The sequence below is a fragment of the Thalassophryne amazonica genome, chromosome 11 (assembly GCF_902500255.1).
Source record: "Thalassophryne amazonica chromosome 11, fThaAma1.1, whole genome shotgun sequence".
Lineage (NCBI taxonomy): Eukaryota > Metazoa > Chordata > Actinopteri > Batrachoidiformes > Batrachoididae > Thalassophryne > Thalassophryne amazonica.
This window is the reverse complement of record NC_047113.1, coordinates 78,951,041-78,974,976: the sequence shown is the minus strand read 5'-3', so window position 1 is coordinate 78,974,976 and position 23,936 is coordinate 78,951,041. Positions and strand designations below refer to the sequence as shown.

The 23,936-nt window shown below is 41.6% G+C and overlaps 1 protein-coding gene across 2 annotated transcripts in view; it reads right to left on the bottom strand.

Annotated features, from left to right (window-relative positions):
* The window catches only part of tgfbi (transforming growth factor, beta-induced), a 74,966-nt gene that overhangs the window by 7,550 nt on the left and 43,480 nt on the right, over window positions 1-23,936 (bottom strand). For both annotated transcript variants that reach the window (XM_034182254.1, XM_034182255.1), the window contains exons 11-15: window positions 21,850-21,986; window positions 18,835-18,965; window positions 1,926-2,050; window positions 1,406-1,508; window positions 1,267-1,334 (exon numbers count right to left, since the gene is read on the bottom strand). In XM_034182254.1, the coding sequence (XP_034038145.1) occupies window positions 1,267-1,334; window positions 1,406-1,508; window positions 1,926-2,050; window positions 18,835-18,965; window positions 21,850-21,986 (564 nt within the window). The remainder of the gene's footprint in view (window positions 1-1,266; window positions 1,335-1,405; window positions 1,509-1,925; window positions 2,051-18,834; window positions 18,966-21,849; window positions 21,987-23,936) is intronic.

Here is a 23,936-nt window from a genome sequence, read left to right as displayed (position 1 = left end):
ATATGTTTTTACGTCAGACATGCTTGAACCCTTGTGCGCATGCGTGAGTTTTTCCACGCCTGTCGGTGACGTCATCCGCCTGTGAGCACTCCTTGTGGGAGGAGTCGTCCAGCCCCTCGTCGGAATTCCTTTGTCTGAGAAGTTGCTGAGAGACTGGCGCTTTGTTTGATCAAAATTTTTTCTAAACCTGTGAGGCACATCAAAGTGAACACGGTTCGAAAAATTAAGATGGTTTTCAGTGAAAATGTTAACGGCTGATGAGAGATTTTGAGGTGATACTGTCGCTTTAAGGACTTCCCACACAGTGGGACGTCGCGCAGCACTCCCAGGCGCCGTCGTCAGCCTGTTTCAAGCTGAAAACTTCCACATTTCAGGCTCTATTGATCCAGGACGTCGTGAGAGAACAGAGAAGTTTCAGAAGAAGTCGGTTTCAGCATTTTATCCGGATATTCTGTTAAAGGATATTTTTTTAATGAAAGACGTGCGGACGGATTGCAGCGTCGGCTCGCAGCCGCCGCGACGCTCCGCCACAGGAAAAACACCTCTGTTGGAAGCCTTAAGGACAAGTTGGAACATGCCCAACTGTTAAACAATTTCTCAGATACTCACTCCACTGAAAGCCATCAAAAGCCGCCTGGATTTTACAAATGGTTATCAACACGGAGGTGTTTTTTCTGTGTCCCGACGCGCGGACCCGTCCGCACGTCTTTCATTAAAAAAAATCTCCTTTAACAGTGGAATATCCGGATAAAATGCTGAAACCGACTTCTTCTGAAACCGACTTTGGAAAAACTCACGCATGCGCACGAGGGTTCAAGCATGTCTGACGTAAAAACATGTGAATGTAATCCATATAGTTTTTGAAAGAAATAAAAAGGACCTATACTTTATTGACAGCCCTCGTACATGATTTTCTAAGTGTTTTTTAGATTCTGTCTCTCACAGTTGAAGTGTACTTAGAATACAAATTACAGACCTCTACCTTCTTTGTAGGTGGGAAAACTTGGAAAATCGACAGTGGATCAAATACTTATTTGCCTCACTGTATCTCCACACTTAGTAAAACTATAGTGTCTGAAAAAACTTTGACGTAGGGTCCACGCGCATAATGATGATGGCAGGTGGATCGTTCATTACACAGATTCGCACCATAGTGCACACAAGTCAAAAATAATCTGTAAACCGGATTAATGTTTCTGACATTTCCTAAAAAAAAAGCTGTCATGTGATTTTCTAATGTTTAGTCCAGCGTGTGTGTTTTCTCACCCTGGAAGCGGAAGCTGTCCTGAGCGGAACCGCAGGTCCGTCTCCTTGCTCTCGATCCACTTTAGGCGCTGAAAGAGAGAAAGCCCATCAGCAGGAGGACCTCCAGCTGAGCTGGTGACGGTGAGGTCATGTGACTCACGCAATGGCTTGATGATGGCTTTGATGGCATGCACCACGCCATTGGTGGCCATCAGATCCGCCTCTGTCACTGGCACCTTGTTGATGTACACGGTGTAGTTACGCTGCAACACAAACATACCTTAGCGCCAAACACAGACCTCCCAAAATAATCCAATGTTCCACATTTCACACTTTATCCTGATCAATAATCATGTCTAGACATTTAGACATGTTGAGTTGATACAAAAAAAGCTGTTGGTACAAAAAAAAAACCACAATATTGTTGAGATTTATCTAAAATAAGTGTGTGTGTGTGTGTGTGTGTGTGACTGTGAGAGAGAGAGAGAGAGACTGACTGTTAACGAGTTAATTGTGTTGAAAGGAAGAACAAATCACTTGATCTTTGAGAGTCCAGATACTGAAGTCCATGTGGTGAAGACTAAACTGCAGCTGCTTTTGAATAAACTTTGTCTTTTGTCTGGACGTCTGAAGTTTATTCGGACAGTTTCATGAGGAGGGGGCCGGACTAATGGACTCACCAGGCCCAGCTCCAGTTTGTCTCCCTGCAGAGGCTCGACTCTGGTGTGGGATCCAATTCCTCCACTGACCAACATTCCCTTCCCGAGGTGGTACTTCAGCACCGCGGAGAGCTCCTGATGGTTACCTGCAGACACACAGAGAGAAGTAATAAAGTTTTTGTTTGTTTTTCCTTCTTCTTCAGCTCACTTGATCCTTGATCTCAGTTTCTGATCAGAGTGAGATGGGTGATATTTTGGTGAGAGAGAATTTTTACTAGCAGGTGACACTGCTCCAATGACCTGATGGGCCGGGTTCTGAGGGATGAATTTGGCAGCTGTGGTGAAATTGTCCTTATGGTCCTCGACTTGGCAGAAAGTCTACCAGTTGCTGGATGCTGATTCCAGTGACCACCATGACTCCACTGGACATGGTACTCCAGTGGCGTGTATTATACTACAGGATGGTGACTATGAAGATGCTGGAGATTTTTGCAGAAGTGTGAAGTCCATAGAAGTCACCAGTTTACGAAGCTTGAAGTTGATGTAGCTTCTCCAAGGATTCAGTTAAAGTCCCCCAGATTGCTGTGTGCTTGGCATCCCAGACTTAAGCTGAGCAGATGTCACAATCTGACTTTCTCTGGAGTATGAAAGCAAGGCTGAGTGGAGGAATGTGGGAGCTCCTTCAGAACATAACCCTGACAGCTTTCAGGGACTAAACCAGTATCACCAAACTGCAAACATAGATAGAGCTCTATACAGGGAAGGTAACATTGGGACTTTACAGCAGGCCGCGGACCAGGTGATTAGAGAACCTGCAGGGCTTATAACGTGTGTGGAATCCATTACCACCGATGCAAGAGGCATGATGTCAATATTTGTGACAGCAACACCACATGTGAGAACTAAATCCAGGGTATTTCCACCAACGTGCATCGAATCCTCAATGCATTGCTGAAATCCTAATACAACAATAATTTCCATAAATGATTTGCAGAAGGGATCAGATGGCTTATTTATATGAATGCTGAAGTCACCAATAATCAGAATGTTATCTTCACTAGTTGACAAGTTAGAGATAAACTTGTCAAATTAATCTAAGAATTCAGAATATGGGCCAGGGGGCCTATATATAGTGACAAAGTAATACGCTGATTTTTATTCTTCTGACCTTGGCAATACATAGCATCGTGGGCAGAGCGGAGAATCAGATGTTCAAACAGACTATATTTGTGACCCCCAACAGCTAATAAACTAAACCCAGATTTATAAATTAGAGCAACACTCCCACCTTGCAGCGTATCATGAGCGACGTGACTAAATGTGTATGCCGGTGAGCAGGCCTCATTTAAGGGAAGGAAGCTGTAGGTTTAAGTCAGTGTGGCTTAGCTGATGAGTTATCTGAATCATGAGACAATTAGAAATCATGAAGAAACATGACAGGTTGGACTTCTGACACCACCCTGGGAATTCTCCAATTAGAATAACTCCAACTCAAGACACAGGTTCATTGTAAAGAGAGAGACAGAGTAGGTGGGTCCAAAATGCATAAGAGTTTATTAACATTAAAACCATTTAAAATAACAATTTATTAATCCTAATTTAAAAAAAGAAGAAAAAATTAATCCCCAGTGGACGACACAGATATCAGACATCAAAGGACCGCTCGATGTTGGATGAAATGTGCGACGTCAATGCGCGACAGGCACTGACAAAGCCTCTCAGCTGACGTCACAGCAAGTCAGCAGCGACTTCCTTCCACGTCTTGGGCTATTATCACCGCCACTCCACTGCAGTCCTTCAAACTGCACAAGTAAACATGAAGCTAAGCCACGCTGCTACATACTGATCTGTCAGCCCCAAACGACACAGCACCCAGCAAAAGGATCACCACTGCAACGGAGCGTCACACAGCCTACCGTAACACGGCACCAAACACACACAGCAGCATGCGACCAGTGACAACTCCCGCAAAGGTATCTGTCCAACAAAACCATTCATATGAGCACTCAACCGCATGCACATCAACAAGCCCATGGCTGTGGCCGGTGCCTACCTGTCCTCACAGGAACGCGTAAGTAAACACATCCAAACACCTGCAGTCGATCTCCAGTGAGTGAGAGAGAAATGAGTGCACTCCACCTTCTTTTAAACACTCTCCTGAACCGATTGGCTGAACTCAACCCACCAGCTGAAAATCATTAAGGTCATCCCTCTTGATACACCAGGTTTCACATCGCCCAACCATATTTAAATGGTGATCCATAATTAGATCGTTAATCAACAGTGATTTTGAGGACAGTGATCTTATGTTAATCTTAAGTTCTTGTGCGACACGGTGGCAACACTTATTCATGGACAACCACCTGTAAGTCACTCTCCTTTAACAGCACAAGATTTCCTGGATTACTTTGAGAAGAAAATAGAAGATATTAGGTTAAACATATCCCAGCATGCTTTAACCCAGCCACTACACCCTGCTATTGAGGTGGGCGCCATTACTGAGGTATTACCTAGATTTACAGAATTTGATAGTATCTCACTAGGCGTGCTGACGAAACTCGTAACGTCAACAAAAAGCACAACCCGTTTATTTGATCCTATGCCAACAAAACTATTTAAGGACCTGTGGCCCACTCTTGGGGCGACTGCTGGAAATTATTAATCTCTCATTAACTTCTGGATCTGTTCCTAAATGTTTCAAATCTGCAGTGATTAAAACATTACTTAAGAAACCTATTCTTGACCCTAGTGTATTGAAAAACTATAGGCCGATATCAAATCTAGCTACTCTAAAATTCTGGAAAAAGTGGTTTCACGGCAGCTCGTGGACTACCTTACTGAGAATAATCTCTGAGCCACTGCAGTCTGCTTTTAGAAAATATCATTCCACAGAGACGGCTCTCACTAAAGTGGTGAATGATCTTCTGCTTGCAATGGACTCGGACACCACTACAGTTTTGGGCACGTATCCACGAAGCAGCCCAAAGCTAAAAATAGCTCCGAATGACTTTATTCTAAGAATATTCGTAGAATTCCTTGAATTCTTAGACATTTCTTAGAATTTTCCCTTGGTAAGATGAAAATTGTCCGCAAAGCACCTTAAGCCTTAAGAGAGCTCCTAAGGTGCCAAACTGTTCTGTTCTGTGGAATGATCTCCCTGCATCAATAAAACAGATTCTGTAGAGACTTTCAAGTCTAAAATTAAGATGCACTTATTTTCCCTTTCGTATGGCTAGCATACTGGCATAGTATGTTACTATGCTTCCTACCCTTTTAAATTAATTTTATTAGTAAACACAGTGGGTCTCTGCCTCAACTTGATCTGAAGTCTGGGTCTCTTAGTGCAGCTTAGGGCTTGTGGGCAGCAATCACCTCAGTGTTTTCACTTCTTTCCTGTTGCTTCATGCTGATGAATTATACCGTAGTTTTTTCTGGCTGACTGTGGATGACATCACAAGGTTATGGGCTGGATTTGATGCTTGCATAGTTTCTTAAACGGACATGGAATGTTGAACCAACTCTGCCGCGGGAACAGGCCCACTAAATGGCATGATGGATGACCCCTGCCTGTGGTGAAAACACCTGCGTGGACTTCTCATCAATTAAGATGGTTTCTGGGGTTGTTATTGACAGTTAGGCTTCAGTTTTGAAATCAAAAACCATCTCAATGCAGGAGTCATAGTGACACCATCAGTGAGGTCTAGTGACCCCTATCCTTCTTCCACAGGAATCAAAGTGATGTGTTCCTCCAAACCTACATCCTGTGCTGTTGCAGTTTTGATGAGTGATGCCACAGTTCTGACAGATGACACTGCTGTGAGGTTCCAATGGCTGCTTACTGCTGTATCAGGGTAATTCTCCTGCTGGGATGTTGGACTTCTCTGGTCCCAGGGTTCTTGTGCCTGATCCACCAATCTACTATAAACTGTGGAATCTCAGTGACCTTTTAAAGGTGATGAAACCTCTGAAGGGGGGTAAGTCTACAGAAATCTGTGATCAGAACTGAAGTCCTTCAGATGGGTGAAGATGCTCTTCTCTCTGTGTTTCAAGGAAGCTTTACTTCCATTTAGTAACAAACCTGAAGAAATAACTTCCTGAGCAGCTCTGTGTTTGAGGTTCCCAGTCGGGGACGCGAGTCAGACGTGATTCTTTTAGTTTTGAAAACTGAAAACCATCATTGGGAACTCAATGAAGTTTTGACACAGTTCCAGAACCAGACTTCGGGGAACCGGAGACATGAACGAATGCAGTCAGCAGGCGTCAGGCAGACGCAGAGACAGCGACGATTAATTAAACCATGGCAATGTGTTACTTCAGCTGTGACAAAGGACCTCAATGACAATCCTGGTTTTGTTTGTGTCCCTCCGTCTGTCGGCCTGTTTTTCTGATCTGGGGCTGTGACGTCTGGACCGCCAGAGCAGCAGCAACAGTTCTTGTAAACAGTCGTCTGCAGAGTTCAGGGTTTGGACAAGAGGTTCTCGTGTAAACAAGGTGAGGTTCAGCCCAAACATGGATTTAAATCTAGAACTGGATCTGAGGGGGCGGGGACTAAAGGTCTTCATAACACAATATTCTACAGAGACTAATTTGGTCAGGATGCACCGCGGCATGTGATAAAGAGGACCGCCTTCACAATGGACCCAGAAACAGGGCATGCTGGGAAATGTATTTCAAATTACTACAGTTTCTGCAGATACTAAAGATACTGCAAATACTACAGACACTACAGATTCTAGAGATACTACAGAAACTACAGACACTACAAATACTACAGATACTACAGACTATACAGATATTACAAATACTACAGATACTATAAATACCACAGATATTACAGACCCTACAAATACTACAGATACTAAAGACTATACAGATATTACAAATACTACTATAAAGACCACAGATATTACAGAACCTACAAATACTACAGATACTACCATTTCTACAGATACTAAAGACACTGCAAATACTACAGATACTACAGACTATGCGGAGACTACAAATATTACAAATAATACAGATATTACAAACCCTACAAATAATACATATAATACAGTTTCTAGATATTAAAGATACTGCAAATACTACAGCTACTACATATACTACAGTTTCTACACATACTAAAGATGCTGCAAATACTACCGACACTACAAATACTACAGATACTACAGACTATACAAATACTACAGATATTACAAATACTATAGACCCTACAGATACTACAGATAGAAATGATACTGCAAATACTACATATACTACAGATACTACAAATACTGCAGATACTACACATACAACCCCAATTCCAATGAAGTTGGGACGTGGTGTGAAATGTAAATAAAAACATAATAACAAATATAATGATTTGCAAATTCTCTTCAACCTATATTCAATTGAACACACCACAAAGACAAGATATTTAATGTTCAAACTGATAAACCTTTTTGTTTTTGTGCAAATATTTGCTCATTTTGAAATGGATGCCTGCAATACGTTTCAAAAAAGCTGGGACAGTGGTATGTTTACCACTGTGTTACATCACCTTTCCTTCTAACAACACTCAATAAGCGTTTGGGAACTGAGGACACTAATTGTTGAAGCTTTGTAGGTCGAATTCTTTCCCATTCTTGTTTTATGTACGACTTCAGTTGTTTAACAGTCCGGGGTCTCCGTTGTCATATTTTGCGCTTCATAATGCGCCACACATTTTCAATGCACGACAGGTCTGGACTGCAGGCAGGCCAGTCTAGTACCTGCACTCTTTTACTATGAAGCCACGCTGTTGTAACACATACAGAATGTGGCTTGGCATTGTCTTGCTGAAATAAGCAGGAACGTCCTTGAAAAAGACGTTGCTTGGATGGCAGCATGTGTTGATCCAAAACCTGGATGTACCTTTCAGACACTACAGACACTACAGAGTCTACAGATACTAGAGACACTACAGATACTGCAGAGTCTACAGATACTACAGATTCAACAGACAGTACACAAACTACAGATACTACAGACACTACAGATACTACAGATGTTACAGATACTACAGATACTGCAGACACTACAGATATTATCGATACTATAGAGTATACAGACACTACAGACACTGCAGATACTACAGAGTCTACAGACTCTACAGATACTACCGAGTCTACAGATACGACAGACTCTACAGATACTACAGACACTAAAGATACTGCAGATACTACAGACACTACAGATACTACAGACTGTACAGATACTACAGACACTACAGACTCTACAGATACTACAGATAATACAGACACTACAGATACTACAAGCACTACAGATACTACAGCTATTACCGAGTCTACAGATACTACAGACACTTCAGATACTACAGAGACTACAGATGCTACAGATTCTACAGATACTACAGACACTTCAGATACTACAGAGACTACAGATGCTACAGATTCTACAGATACTACAGACACTACAGAGTCTACAGATACTACAGACACTACAGACACTACAGAGACTACAGACACTACCAAGTCTACAGATACTACAGACACTACAGATACTGCAGAGTCTACAGATACTACAGATTCAACAGACAGTACACAAACTACAGATACTACAGACACTACAGACTCTACAGATACTACAGATAATACAGACACTACAGATACTACAAGCACTACAGATACTACAGCTATTACCGAGTCTACAGATACTACAGACACTTCAGATACTACAGAGACTACAGATGCTACAGATTCTACAGATACTACAGACACTTCAGATACTACAGAGACTACAGATGCTTCAGATTCTACAGATACTACAGACACTACAGAGTCTACAGATACTACAGACACTACAGACACTACAGAGACTACAGACACTACCAAGTCTACAGATACTACAGACACTACAGATACTGCAGAGTCTACAGATACTACAGATTCAACAGACAGTACACAAACTACAGATACTACAGACACTACAGATACTATCGAGCCAACAGATACTACAGATACTGCAGACACTACAGATACTACCGAGTCTACAGATACGACAGACTCTACAGATACTACAGACACTACAGATACTACAGATTCTACAGATACTACAGACACTAAAGATACTGCAGATACTACAGACACTACAGATACTACAGACTGTACAGATACTACAGACACTACAGACTCTACAGATACTACAGATAATACAGACACTACAGATACTACAAGCACTACAGACACTACAGCTATTACCGAGTCTACAGATACTACAGACACTTCAGATACTACAGAGTCTACAGATACTACAGATACTACAGACACTACAGAGTCTACAGATACTACAGATACTACAGATTCTACAGACTCCACAGATACTGCAGACACTACAGATACTACAGACTCTACAGTAGGAATGGATATTGATAAGATTTTATCGATATCGATGCCATTATCGATTCTGCTTATCGATCCGATTCCTTATCAATTCCCTTATCGATACCTCTTGTGAATTTTCTGTGTACTAAAAGTAGGATTTACAGGTTTTCTATGTTAACAACATTTTAAATTAGTCACTGTATCCCTGACCTCTGGACATAAATAAAAAATAAATTAAATCTGTAGTTTTTGTCAAAAGTATTTCCTTTCAGACATTTTGGCATGAATGTCTCTCCATACCTCTGAGCTGAGCTCAGCTGGCTGCTACACGTCAGCGCAGGACATCTCGTTTTGGAAGGAAAAAAACCATTTTGATCAATTGTAGTTTGTATTACAATGTTTGGAAAGAGATGTCATTTGATTTAAACGGTATTTTGCTTTGAAGTTATTGAAGTTATTACTGGGCTCTATTGTTCTAACTTGACTCGGCAGAGATCCGCACAGCGTTTGGAGCTGTGTGAACAGAATGGAGCATGATTCTTGTTTCTTTCTCACAAGACATGAGTCCCAGTTAGTGACTTTAATCCTCAAAAAAGTGACTCACAATTGACATATTCAGGGATGAAAGTGGTGAAAAACAAAAAAAGCTGAAACCCAAAATTACCCCCAAACACCACCCGCACGAAAATGTTTGAATTCTAGAAGCTCTGAAATGCAATCTGGGGCTACTCCAGACAATAAACTGCACTGAGTGCAGCATCCATTTTGGTGAGAAACAACCCAACTTTCCTTATTCAAATTCAGTAGTATTCTACTCTTACTAGGATGCAGCAGTTTTCTAGCTTGGCAGATAGTTCTGGAGGAAATCACTGAAGAAATTAACAAACTGAAAATATGGTTTGACTGAAACAAATTGTCATTAAACTTAAATAAAATAGGGATGAAGTTGAGGTGTAAGAGTCACTTGGCGTTCACAGGAAACACTTATTTATTTCTATATTTATTTATGTTCATTGTTAGTTGGTTTTATATTTTCTGCTGTGTTTTCAATCAGGTTCTTTTTGTCTCTTTCTCTAAAATTGTATTGTAGCATTATTAGTTATTATTATTACTGTTGTTGCTTTAATTATTATTAATATATAAAAAAAATTTTTTTAAATATTACAATTTGTAATACATTTGACTCTTATGACAACAAACGCTGAGCCATTAATTATTATACATAAACCAAATGCACACAAACATGCTGAGATGCGAACAGCTTAATGCTAACTTTAACACTGAAAATGCTATAGACATGCTAACGCATTAGTATTGGTCCCGTTTTGAAGTTATAAAATACATCTATCAACTGTTTCAGAAGACCATAATAGGTCGGTTTAACATAAAAAGGTAGAAATTACTCACAGACATTTGCTTTTTGGGGTTTTAGCAGGGAAAAATTATGATAAAGCGAAATAAAACAAAGAACCAAAAAGCAGTGGGCTGGATCAATGCTTCATTGCTTCAAGCTTCAAAGAACAGCCACGCTACAGAAATGGTTGACTACAGACCCTGCAGGGGTCCTGTAATCAACATAGAGAAATGATCATTTTTCCGACAAACACCCCCAAAAACAACGGCCGCTCTGAAGGACCAATAAGGGAATTGTTAAGCAAAAAGGCAAAAAATTAGTCCAGTGCACTATGTAATTCCGTAGGATTTCCTTGCCAAAATTGATTTTTTTTTGTTTGTTTGTTTGTTTGTTTGTTTCAATGGCTTCATTTAGTTGCCAATAATTGAAAAATGTCGGGGTCCGAATTTTCCAGAGTTCCAGAATTTCGTGGATATTTCTGAACTATAAGCAAATCTTGGTAATTAAGAGGTGTATATGAGATCTTCAAATGTACTGTGAGATCAGACTACGAAGTTAAAAGAAATAAATATTGTAAATTTAAATGATTTTGTTCTATTATGGGCATTTTTGGATGAAATATTGGAAAAAAATGGAAAAAAAAAAAAAAAAGACACAATTTCTTAGGACCAGAGATTACTTTTAAATCTGAATGTGATTGAAGATAAAAATACTATAGAGAGATCAAAACAAATATATATCAAGAAAGCTAATATTTTATTTGTAGCAGAATGATCTTACATAACACCATACATTTACGCTTCATATTCATATATTAAATTTACAGTTACAAAGATAATGCATACAAAGGCATCTAAAACAAGAAATTATGTCCTAATCATCATCATCCTCCTGTTCATCATATGAAGCATTTACATAGAGGGGTGCATGGAATGTGTCTCCTATCTCTTTCAATCCCAATCATGTTTATATATATGCATATGTACTTACATATGTACGTACATATATACATGCATATGTATATGTGTATGTATATAGGTATGTGTGTATGCGTATATGTATGTATATGTGTGTGTGTGTGTGTGTATATATATATATATATATATATATATATACACTTTTGTGCACGTGCAAAAGTGTTCCAGTATCAGAGGACATTGTCATCCATTCATTGTTTCTGCAAATTGTTTCATTTAGTGTTTTAAACATTTTGAAAGAATATATTCACCCCGGAAGGAAGCGGAACGTGGACTTTGCTGACTTGGTCTTCGGAGTGAGATTGCATCAGAATTTTGGCTCTCTGTTGGGACTGTTTACACAGAGACTGCTACCTGCTGCTTTGGACTTGAACTAACAGTCTTTTTCAAGACTTTTTTACTTTTTTACCTTTTTACATTTTTTTTTACTTTTTTACTGTGCTCCAACGCCTAAGGAAGACCTCTAACGGTCAAAACATCGCGACGGAGCACTTTTATCAGCTAACTTTCATCAGCGTTGGCAAGCTAACTAGCTTGCTAACGCTTTCGTTTTTATTTATTTATTTATTTATTTTATTATTTTTTTTTTATTTTATTTTAGCACCGTTGTCGTGCGTTCGCTGTTGTCGTGCGTTGCCTGTGCTGCTTCATGGCCTGTTTGGTGCCTTGATTGGGGCACTCCTTCTGCTGAATCACCTCTGGATTATTTGCACATTATTCACTTTGTGTGTTTTTGGGAATCCGCTAGCTTAGCGCAGCTACTAGCTCTTAGTCGATTTAGCATGGCGGCTTCTCCTGTCTCTCCCGTACTTTTCTGCTCTGGGTGTGAAATGTTTAGTTATTCCTCGGCCTCCTTTAGCAGTAACGGTACTTGTAATAAGTGCAGCTTATTCGTAGCTTTGGAGGCCAGGCTGGGCGAATTGGAGGCTCGGCTCCGCACCGTGGAAAATTCTACAGCTAGCCAGGCCCCTGTAGTCGGTGCGGACCAAGGTAGCTTAGCCGCCGTTAGTTCCCCCCTGGCAGATCCCGTGCAGTCGGGAAAGCAGGCTGACTGGGTGACTGTGAGGAGGAAGCGTAGCCCTAAACAGAAGCCCCGTGTACACCGTCAACCCGTTCACATCTCTAACCGTTTTTCCCCACTCGACGATACACTCGCCGAGGATCAAACTCTGGTTATTGGCGACTCTGTTTTGAGAAATGTGAAGTTAGCGACACCAGCAACCATTGTCAATTGTCTTCCGGGGGCCAGAGCAGGCGACATCGAAGGACATTTGAAATTGCTGGCTAAGGCTAAGCGTAAATTTGGTAAGATTGTAATTCACGTCGGCAGTAATGACACTCGGTTACGCCAATCAGAGGTCACTAAAATTAACATTAAATCGGTGTGTAACTTTGCAAAAACAATGTCGGACTCTGTTGTTTTCTCTGGGCCCCTCCCCAATCAGACCGGGAGTGACATGTTTAGCCGCATGTTCTCCTTGAATTGCTGGCTGTCTGAGTGGTGTCCAAAAAATGAGGTGGGCTTCATTGATAATTGGCAAAGCTTCTGGGGAAAACCTGGTCTTGTTAGGAGAGACGGCATCCATCCCACTTTAGAGGGAGCAGCTCTCATTTCTAGAAATCTGGCCAATTTTCTTGGATCCTCCAAACTGTGACTGTCTAGTGTTGGGACCAGGAGGCAGAGCTGTGGTCTTATACACCTCTCTGCAGCTTCTCTCCCCCTGCCATCCCCTCATTACCCCATCCCCGTAGAGACGGTGCCTGCTCCCAGACCACCAATAACCAGCAAAAATCTATTTAAGCATAAAAATTCAAAAAGAAAAAATAATATAGCACCTTCAATTGCACCACAGACTAAAACAGTTAAATGTGGTCTATTAAACATTAGGTCTCTCTCTTCTAAGTCCCTGTTGGTAAATGATATAATAATTGATCAACGTATTGATTTATTCTGCCTAACAGAAACCTGGTTACAGCAGGATGAATATGTTAGTTTAAATGAGTCAACACCCCCGAGTCACACTAACTGTCAGAATGCTCGTAGCACGGGCCGGGGCGGAGGATTAGCAGCAATCTTCCATTCCAGCTTATTAATTAATCAAAAACCTAGACAGAGCTTTAATTCATTTGAAAGCTTGTCTCTTAGTCTTGTCCATCCAAATTGGAAGTCCCAAAAACCAGTTTTATTTATTATCTATCGTCCACCTGGTCGTTACTGTGAGTTTCTCTGTGAATTTTCAGACCTTTTGTCTGACTTAGTGCTTAGCTCAGATAAGATAATTATAGTGGGCGATTTTAACATCCACACAGATGCTGAGAATGACAGCCTCAACACTGCATTTAATCTATTATTAGACTCTATCGGCTTTGCTCAAAAAGTAAATGAGTCCACCCACCACTTTAATCATATTTTAGATCTTGTTCTGACTTATGGTATGGAAATAGAAGACTTAACAGTATTCCCTGAAAACTCCCTTCTGTCTGATCATTTTTTAATAACATTTACATTTACCCTGATGGACTACCCTGCAGTGGGGAATAAGTTTCATTACACTAGAAGTCTTTCAGAAAGCACTGTAACTAGGTTTAAGGATATGATTCCTTCTTTATGTTCTCTAATGTCATATACCAACATAGAGCAGAGTAGCTACCTAAACTCTGTAAGGGAGTTAGAGTATCTTGTCAATAGTTTTACATCCTCATTGAAGACAACTTTGGATGCTGTAGCTCCTCTGAAAAAGAGAGCTTTAAATCAGAAGTGTCTGACTCCGTGGTATAACTCACAAACTCGTAGCTTAAAGCAGATAACCCGTAAGTTGGAGAGGAAATGGCGTCTCACTAATTTAGAAGATCTTCACTTAGCCTGGAAAAAGAGTTTGTTGCTCTATAAAAAAGCCCTCCGTAAAGCTAGGACATCTTTCTACTCATCACTAATTGAAGAAAATAAGAACAACCCCAGGTTTCTTTTCAGCACTGTAGCCAGGCTGACAAAGAGTCAGAGCTCTATTGAGCTGAGTATTCCATTAACTTTAACTAGTAATGACTTCATGACTTTCTTTGCTAACAAAATTTTGACTATTAGAGAAAAAATTACTCATAACCATCCCAAAGATGTATCGTTATCTTTGGCTGCTTTCAGTGATGCCGGTATTTGGTTAGACTCTTTCTCTCCGATTGGTCTGTCTGAGTTATTTTCATTAGTTACTTCATCCAAACCATCAACATGTTTATTAGACCCCATTCCTGCCAGGCTGCTCAAGGAAGTCCTACCATTATTTAATGCTTCAATCTTAAATATGATCAATCTATCTTTGTTAGTTGGTTATGTACCACAGGCCTTTAAGGTGGCAGTAATTAAACCATTACTTAAAAAGCCATCACTTGACCCAGCTATCTTAGCTAATTATAGGCCAATCTCCAACCTTCCTTTTCTCTCAAAGATTCTTGAGAGGGTAGTTGTAAAACAGCTAACTGATCACCTGCAGAGGAATGGTCTATTTGAAGAGTTTCAGTCAGGTTTTAGAATTCATCATAGTACAGAAACAGCATTAGTGAAGGTTACAAATGATCTTCTTATGGCTTCAGACAGTGGACTTATCTCTGTGCTTGTTCTGTTGGACCTCAGTGCTGCTTTTGATACTGTTGACCATAAAATTTTATTACAGAGATTAGAGCATGCCATAGGTATTAAAGGCACTGCGCTGCGGTGGTTTGAATCATATTTGTCTAATAGATTACAGTTTGTTCATGTAAATGGGGAATCTTCTTCACAGACTAAAGTTAATTATGGAGTTCCACAAGGTTCTGTGCTAGGACCAATTTTATTCACTTTATACATGCTTCCCTTAGGCAGTATTATTAGACGGTATTGCTTAAATTTTCATTGTTACGCAGATGATACCCAGCTTTATCTATCCATGAAGCCAGAGGATACACACCAATTAGCTAAACTGCAGGATTGTCTTACAGACATAAAGACATGGATGACCTCTAATTTCCTGCTTTTAAACTCAGATAAAACTGAAGTTATTGTACTTGGCCCCACAAATCTTAGAAGCATGGTGTCTAACCAGATCGTTACTCTGGATGGCATTTCCCTGATCTCTAGTAATACTGTGAGAAAGCTTGGAGTCATTTTTGATCAGGATATGTCATTCAAAGCGCATATTAAACAAATATGTAGGACTGCCTTTTTGCATTTACGCAATATCTCTAAAATCAGAAAGGTCTTGTCTCAGAGTGATGCTGAAAAACTAATTCATGCATTTATTTCCTCTAGGCTGGACTATTGTAATTCATTATTATCAGGTTGTCCTAAAAGTTCCCTAAAAAGCCTTCAGTTGGTTCAGAATGCTGCAGCTAGAGTACTGACAGGGACTAGCAGGAGAGAGCATATCTCACCCGTGTTGGCCTCTCTTCATTGGCTTCCTGTTAATTCTAGAATAGAATTTAAAATTCTTCTTCTTACTTATAAGGTTTTGAATAATCAGGTCCCATCTTATCTTAGGGACCTCGTAGTACCATATTACCCCATTAGAGCGCTTCGCTCTCAGACTGCGGGCTTACTTGTAGTTCCTAGGGTTTGTAAGAGTAGAATGGGAGGCAGAGCCTTCAGCTTTCAGGCTCCTCTCCTGTGGAACCAGCTCCCAATTCAGATCAGGGAGACAGATACCCTCTCTACTTTTAAGATTAGGCTTAAAACTTTCCTTTTCGCTAAGGCTTATAGTTAGGGCTGGATCGGGTGACCCTGAACCATCCCTTGGTTATGCTGCTTTAGACGTAGACTGTGGGGGGGTTCCCATGATGCACTGTTTCTTTCTCTTTTTGCTCCGTATGCATCACTCTGCATTTAATCATTAGTGATCGATCTCTGCCCCCCTTCTCGGCATGTCTTTTTCCTGGTTCTTTCCCTCAGCCCCAACCAGTCTCAGCAGAAGACTGCCCCTCCCTGAGCCTGGTTCTGCTGGAGGTTTCTTCCTGTTAAAAGGGAGTTTTTCCTTCCCACTGTGGCCAAGTGCTTGCTCATAGGGGGTCGTTTTGACCGTTGGGGTTTTTCATAATTATTGTATGGCCTTGCCTTACAATATAAAGCGCCTTGGGGCAACTGTTTGTTGTGATTTGGCGCTATATAAGAAAAAAGTTGATTAATTGATTGATAGAATATGTATATATATATATATATATATATATATATATATTCTATCTCTATTTCTACCTCATTTTCTTATGTCTTGTACTGTTACAAGTATTATTATTATCCTTGCACACACTGTTTGATGAACATTTTCCTCTACTTGACCCATCTTGTGTGTTTTTTAAGAGCTGACGTAACATGTGAATTTCTCGTCTGTGAGATCAATAAAGTTTATCTTATCTTATCTTATGGTTCCTCAGACAAATGCACCATCTTATTTCCTTGCATCATGCTTACTCTTTCAACTACATCAGTCACTCTGTGTCTTGATCCCTTCCCAGTCAGAAACCACAGACTTGTTTTTGATGGGTCCAGATGATGGGAGGTTAGGTCCATTAAAATTGTGAGGACATCTGTGTCTGGGGACCAAACACACACTTTTTTGTGTGGATTTTCATTGACTGATGCTAAGACCTGGTGTGGCATCAGGGTGTCAGCCTCTTCGTGATTATGTCTCCTCCATGTGGATGGATTTAATTTTGTTGTCATACACAACAAAAAGCTTGAAACCTTGTCTACCTTCAAAGTGTCGAAGTAGGTGTTCTGCAAATATCTGAGTGAACCAGTGCTTTGTTTCACTGGCAGAAAGTAGATCCTCGAGGGACATGGTCAACTTGGTCAATGTACTGCAAATACTGTGTGTGTTGTGGCTCTCTTCTGGCATGTTTTATTCTTGAGAGATTGATCAATGTAGCGATCAAACACCACATGACCTCCATCATATCCATCCATCATTCTTTCTATTCCGGTGCTTCTTCTAGATCAGAAAGCTTCTTCATGCTGTGTGTCTTTTGCATCCCTGGCAGAACAGCCATTGCATCCACAACTAAAGCCTTAACTTGGTCTTCACCCATTTCAGGATGCACATTTCTTTCAGGAGACTGGAGAGACTTTGTGTCATCCATTGTATGAAGAAGTGTAGCCTTGTCCACTGGAATATACAGAGAGCCATCTACTGCACAGAGTGATCTTACTACGTACTACTGCTAGCTTTGGAACCAGTTCAGGTCTGCTTCTCTGTATAATCAAGAACCTGCCAAGCAATTCTCTCTCCTCTCTCAGTTTGATCACTTTGCCTCCCACTCGCAGCTTTGTTTTTTCCATCCAGTTTGAGAAGGTTTTCAGTTTCAATTTCTTCATGGGATCCCACATTGACACTGTAGACTCAAACACCAACCCCTCATGAACAAAGTCCTCAAATGCCTTTTGTCCTCTACCTGGGGGGGGGGGGGGGTGTCTAGGGGTCCAAAAATTCAGACCCCGATATTTTTCACTTTTTTACACCCAAAAGAAGCCTTTAGAACAACAACAAAAAAAAATCTATTTTGGCAAGCATATCCTACGGCAGGGGTGGGCATCGAGGGCCGAGACACTGCAGGTTTTCCATGTAACCAATCACCTCAGCAGGTGGGTTGCTGATGAACTTCTGCTCTGAACATAAACACCTGGTTGTCAATGAAATCACCTGCTGAGACACCTGATCATTAATGAAATCACCTGCTGAGGCGATTGGTTGCACGGAAAACCTGCAGTGTCTCGGCCCTTTATGGCACATGATTGCCCACCCCTGTCCTACGGGAACTGTTTTTCTGAGAAAGTGCACTGGACTATATTGATGTCAGTGGATTGAATAATGTCTTAACAATACCCAAAAAGAACCGGTTCTCGAGACCCAACCGTACTCTACAGACACTACAGACTCTACAGATACCAGAGACTCTACAGATACTACAGACACTACAGACTCTACAGATACCAGAGACTCTACAGATACTACAGACACTACAGACTCTACAGATACCAGAGACTCTACAGATACTACAGACTCTACAGATACCAGAGACTCTACAGATACTACAGACACTACAGATACTGAGAGTCGTGGTCACATGTTTGCATACAGTCACCGTTTGACGATAACGCATGTTGTATTTTCTGTAAATTCATCACTGAACACCAAATCATGGGGGCGTGGCCTCTGTACTTAATGTTTACTATCCGGATTAAATCTTGATGCAGTTTTTTTTTCTTGTTGTTTACTCACTCATTAGTCTGTTGAGTTCCGTCGGCGACATGCTGTTGAAGGCGTCGTTGGTAGGGGCGAAGAAGGTCAGTGCCCCCTGCTGGTTCAGAAGCTCGGTCATCCCAGTGGTCTGGATGGCTCCAACCAGAAGACTGAAACAGGAAGAGCGTATTGAATCAGCAGTGAGTCAGCATGTTTTAATTTACAGCTGGATACAACACAGAAGAAGAAGTAGGAGACATAGACATTATGACATCATGACAGTTTCACTGTTCTCTGTCTTTGTACTAGACTAGGCTAACAGTCTCTCTGTTCTCTATCTTTGTGCTGGGCTAGGCTAACAGTCTCACTGTTCTCTGCCTTTGTTCTAGGCTAGGCTAACAGTTTCGCTGTTCTCTATCTTTGTGCTAGACTAGGCTAACAGTTTTGCTGTTCTTTGTCTTTGTACTAGACTAGGCTAACAGTTTTGCTGTTCTCTGTCTTTGTGCTAGGCTAACAGTCTCGCTATTCTCTGTCTTTGCGCTAGGCTAGGCTAACAGTTTTGCTGTTCTCTGTCTTTGTACTAGACTAGGCTAACAGTTTCGCTGTTCTCTGTCTTTGTGCTAGGCTAACAGTTTCGCTGTTCTCTGTATTTGTACTAGGCTAGGCTAACAGTTTTGCTGTTCTCTGTATTTGTGTGAGTCTAGGGTAACAGTTTTGCTGTTCTCTGTATCTGTGCTAGGCAAGGCTAACAGTTTCGCTGTTCTCTGTCTTTGTGCTAGACTAGGCTAACAGTTTTGCTGTTCTTTGTCTTTGTACTAGACTAGGCTAACAGTTTTGCTGTTCTCTGTCTTTGTGCTAGGCTAACAGTCTCGCTATTCTCTGTCTTTGCGCTAGGCTAGGCTAGGCTAACAGTTTTGCTGTTCTCTGTCTTTGTACTAGACTAGGCTAACAGTTTCGCTGTTCTCTGTCTTTGTGCTAGGCTAACAGTTTCGCTGTTCTCTGTCTTTGTGCTAGACTAGGCTAACAGTTTTGCTGTTCTTTGTCTTTGTACTAGACTAGGCTAACAGTTTTGCTGTTCTCTGTCTTTGTGCTAGGCTAACAGTCTCGCTATTCTCTGTCTTTGCGCTAGGCTAGGCTAGGCTAACAGTTTTGCTGTTCTCTGTCTTTGTACTAGACTAGGCTAACAGTTTCGCTGTTCTCTGTCTTTGTGCTAGGCTAACAGTTTCGCTGTTCTCTGTATTTGTACTAGGCTAGGCTAACAGTTTTGCTGTTCTCTGTATTTGTGTGAGTCTAGGGTAACAGTTTTGCTGTCCTCTGTATCTGTGCTAAGTAAGGCTAACAGTTTCGCTGTTCTCTGTCTTTGTGTGAGTCTAGGGTAACAGTTTTGCTGTTCTCTGTATTTGTGTGAGTCTAGGGTAACAGTTTCGCTGTTCTCTGTATCTGTGCTAGGTAAGGCTAACAGTTTTGCTGTTCTCTGTATTTGTGTGAGTCTAGGGTAACAGTTTTGCTGTTCTCTGTATCTGTGCTAGGCAAGGCTAACAGTTTCGCTGTTCTCTGTCTTTGTGCTAGGCTTGGCTACTGTTTACTGTTTCTGAACATGGACCTTTATTCTTTCTGCTTCACAGGACAAAAGCTGCTGCAAACGTTTCTGTCATCTGGCAGCAATTTGAGTGTTTGTTGATGCATTCGTTTACTGTGGACTGTGAAGAAAACAAACATCCTGTTGTTTGTTCTACACTCAGTCTGCGTGAGACACAAACAGCGTCCAAAAACATCCCATCGTGTCCCTCAGAGTTCTGTGCACATGTTTTAGGCACCCAGATGCCCTAAAACCACTGTTATCAACAGGGAGTCAATACAAGCACACAGATACACACACAGACCCACAAACACAGACATATAGACACACACAGAGAAAGACACACAGACACCCACACAGACCCACACACAGACTCACATACAAAGACACACACAGCTCCACACACACATATAGACACACACAGAACCACACACACAGAGACACACAGACATAGAGACACAGACACACACACACAGATATACACACACATAGACACACAGACATACAGACACACACACAGAGACACACACAGACACAGAGACACACCGACATACAGACACACACACAGAGACACACACAGACACAGAGACACACCGACATACAGACACACACACACACATAGACACACACACACACAGAGACACACACACAGACCCACACAGACCCACACACAGACAGACATATAGACACACACAGAGACACCCACACACAGAGAGACACATACAGACACACACAGACTCACACACAGACATACAGACACAGATACCCACACAGACCCACACACACAGACCCACACACAGACATACAGACACACACACACACAGATACCCACACAGACCCCCACACACACAGAGACACACACAGACATAGAGACACAGACACACACAGAGATACAGACATACAAACACACAGACAGACATACAGACACAGAGACACACACACAGACACAGTGACACACAAATACACACACACAGACATACAGACACACAGACAGACATACAGACACACAGACACATACAGACACAGAGACACACACACAGACACAGTGACACACAAATACACACACACAGACATACAGACACACACAGACACAGAGACACACACAGACAGGTATGACCGTTGATTTGTGTTTGTGTCAGTGTGACTCGGGGAAACGTTAACTCAAGTTGTGGAATCGAGGACGGTGTGTTTGGCTCCAGAGACGCTTCAGGAAATCAGCTGAGCCATTACGCGGTGCCAAACTCAGCTACCAGGAAGCCAACGCATTTTTGGAACCCGCACAGAACTGACGGGCGTCTGGTACCGGTCGGGTCATGACGATGACACTGACAGAGGCTAATGCAGTGTTTGGGTTTGGAACACACTAACCATGAGAGGCATACAGGAATTTGAACCGTGTCCCTGAAGGTCTGGAGGACTAAACATTTCACATGAATGTGGTTTAATAAATGTTCCGTGGCGACATGCGGCCTCACCTGAACCTGTCCTCTGCCTTCAAGATGTCCATGATGGTTCCTGTTGGGGGCGTGACCACTTTGTCTACAGTGAACATGGACGCAAACCGTCCAGTTTTGTCATGAGCCGCGATGCAGGCGTTCTCAATGCAAAGATTCTGTAAAGACAGAAAAATAAAAGATTTAAAACATCAGAAAATTCCCATTTCCTCTGTCACCAAGGCCAGGCAGAACCACGCCCCCTCTACAATAATCAGTTAACATCATCAGTGAAGGTCAGTCATACTAATACAATAACATGGTTTTGGAGGGTGGTACGCATTTTCTGCGTCCCTCCGTTCACTGCCAGTCACCCAAAATGACCCGAGTTAGACGAGTAAAATAACTGTATGTAACAGAGATATAAATTGTGAAATGCTTGTGTAACTAGTGACTGTTATGACATACAAGGTCTGTCCATAAAGTATCGTACCTTTTTATTTTTTTTAAACTATATGGATTTGATTCATATGTTTTCACGTCAGACAAGCTTGAACCCTCGTGCGCATGCGTGAGTTTTTCCACGCCTGTCGGTGACGTCATTCGCCTGTGAGCACGCCTTGTGGAAGGAGTGGTCCCGCCCCGTCGTCGGATTTTCATTGTCTGGAAATGGCGGAATGATTTGGGGTTTTTTTCCATCAGAATTTTTTCAGAAACTGTTAGAGACTGGCAGCTGGAAACCATTCGAAAAATTTATCTGGCTTTCGGTGAAAATTTTACGGGCTTCACAGAGAATAAGGACTGTTACTACAGCTTTAAGGAGGGACCACAATGGTGTTCGGCACGCCGTGCTCCGAGCCGCGACGACAGGCATGAACCACCGTTTTATTTCTAAACGGATGGCTGTGTGGAGCTGGGACCATCGTGTGCACTTTCTCTGGTTATCACAAGAGCTGGACATCAACCATTTTCCGGCAGATTTCACTTTTAACAAGAGATTTTGCCGTGGAAAGCCGCGAGGAGGCTTTGTGCGTCACTACCGATTCGCTGTTCGAGCAAGACAAAGAACGCCTCCGTTTTGGCGTGTCGAACCAATTCCAGATTGCTGAAGGGGGGGCTGAAGGTTTTTAACCATGCTAATGCTCCCCAGAACTAAGGACCTAATTGACATGGTGAGATGGTGAGGAGCTTCACTCATTAATGTCAGTGATATAAACATATCATTTACTGTTGTTGTAAATTAATAAATCTATCACTCTCGAGAACACAGAAGTTTCTGTTCTTGATATTCTACTTAGCAATGATATTTTCATGAATACCTTTAATAAACCCACATGTATGTACCATTAAAGTCTACAACAGTTTATCATTTAAAAAAATGTGTCAGTCCATTTAAAGTACCTTCATCTCAAGCAGTTTTGAAATCTGGTGGTCCCGCCTTATTTTATAACTTTTTAACTTTATATTTATAAGATAAAAGCAAGAATCCAGGATTAGAATCCAGGACTGGATCTGGATCAGACTGAATCATGGCGACACTCCTCAGGTCAGCATCTGGAAAAATAGCTTTATTTCTCAGTTTGATTGGTGGAAACGTTTCGGACACGTATTGATGGAACTCCTCTCAGCACTCATAGTGGGCGGAGCTATATTTACATCATCAGACAAATGGTGTCTGGAACGATTTAGCAGCCGTGGGAACAAGGAAAGTTTCCTGCAGAGATGATTACAGAAAACTGCGAGTCATCCAGAAGACAGGAAACATGTGGAACCACTGCACGGGTCAGAACCTCAACCTGAGATCAGAGCCTCAGTCTGTGCATGGATCAGGACCTCGGCCTGAGATCACAACCGGAGTCTGTGCATGGATCAGACCTTATGGTATCTTGACACTTGCATGAATTTGATCTGCGCACTGGCACGTAATCTGCCGTCCCAGAGAGTAAACTTGTAAACTGTGCGTGGCTATGTGCAAGTGCACAAAGAAAATTTTGAAATGTTCAAAATCTCTGGCACACATTAATTTTGTGAACTTCATGTGAACATTGTGCAAATAATTAAAAACACTAAGTGTCACTGAGTCATTTTGTCAGCGCCGTTCATCTGAATGATTATGACGAGACATTAAA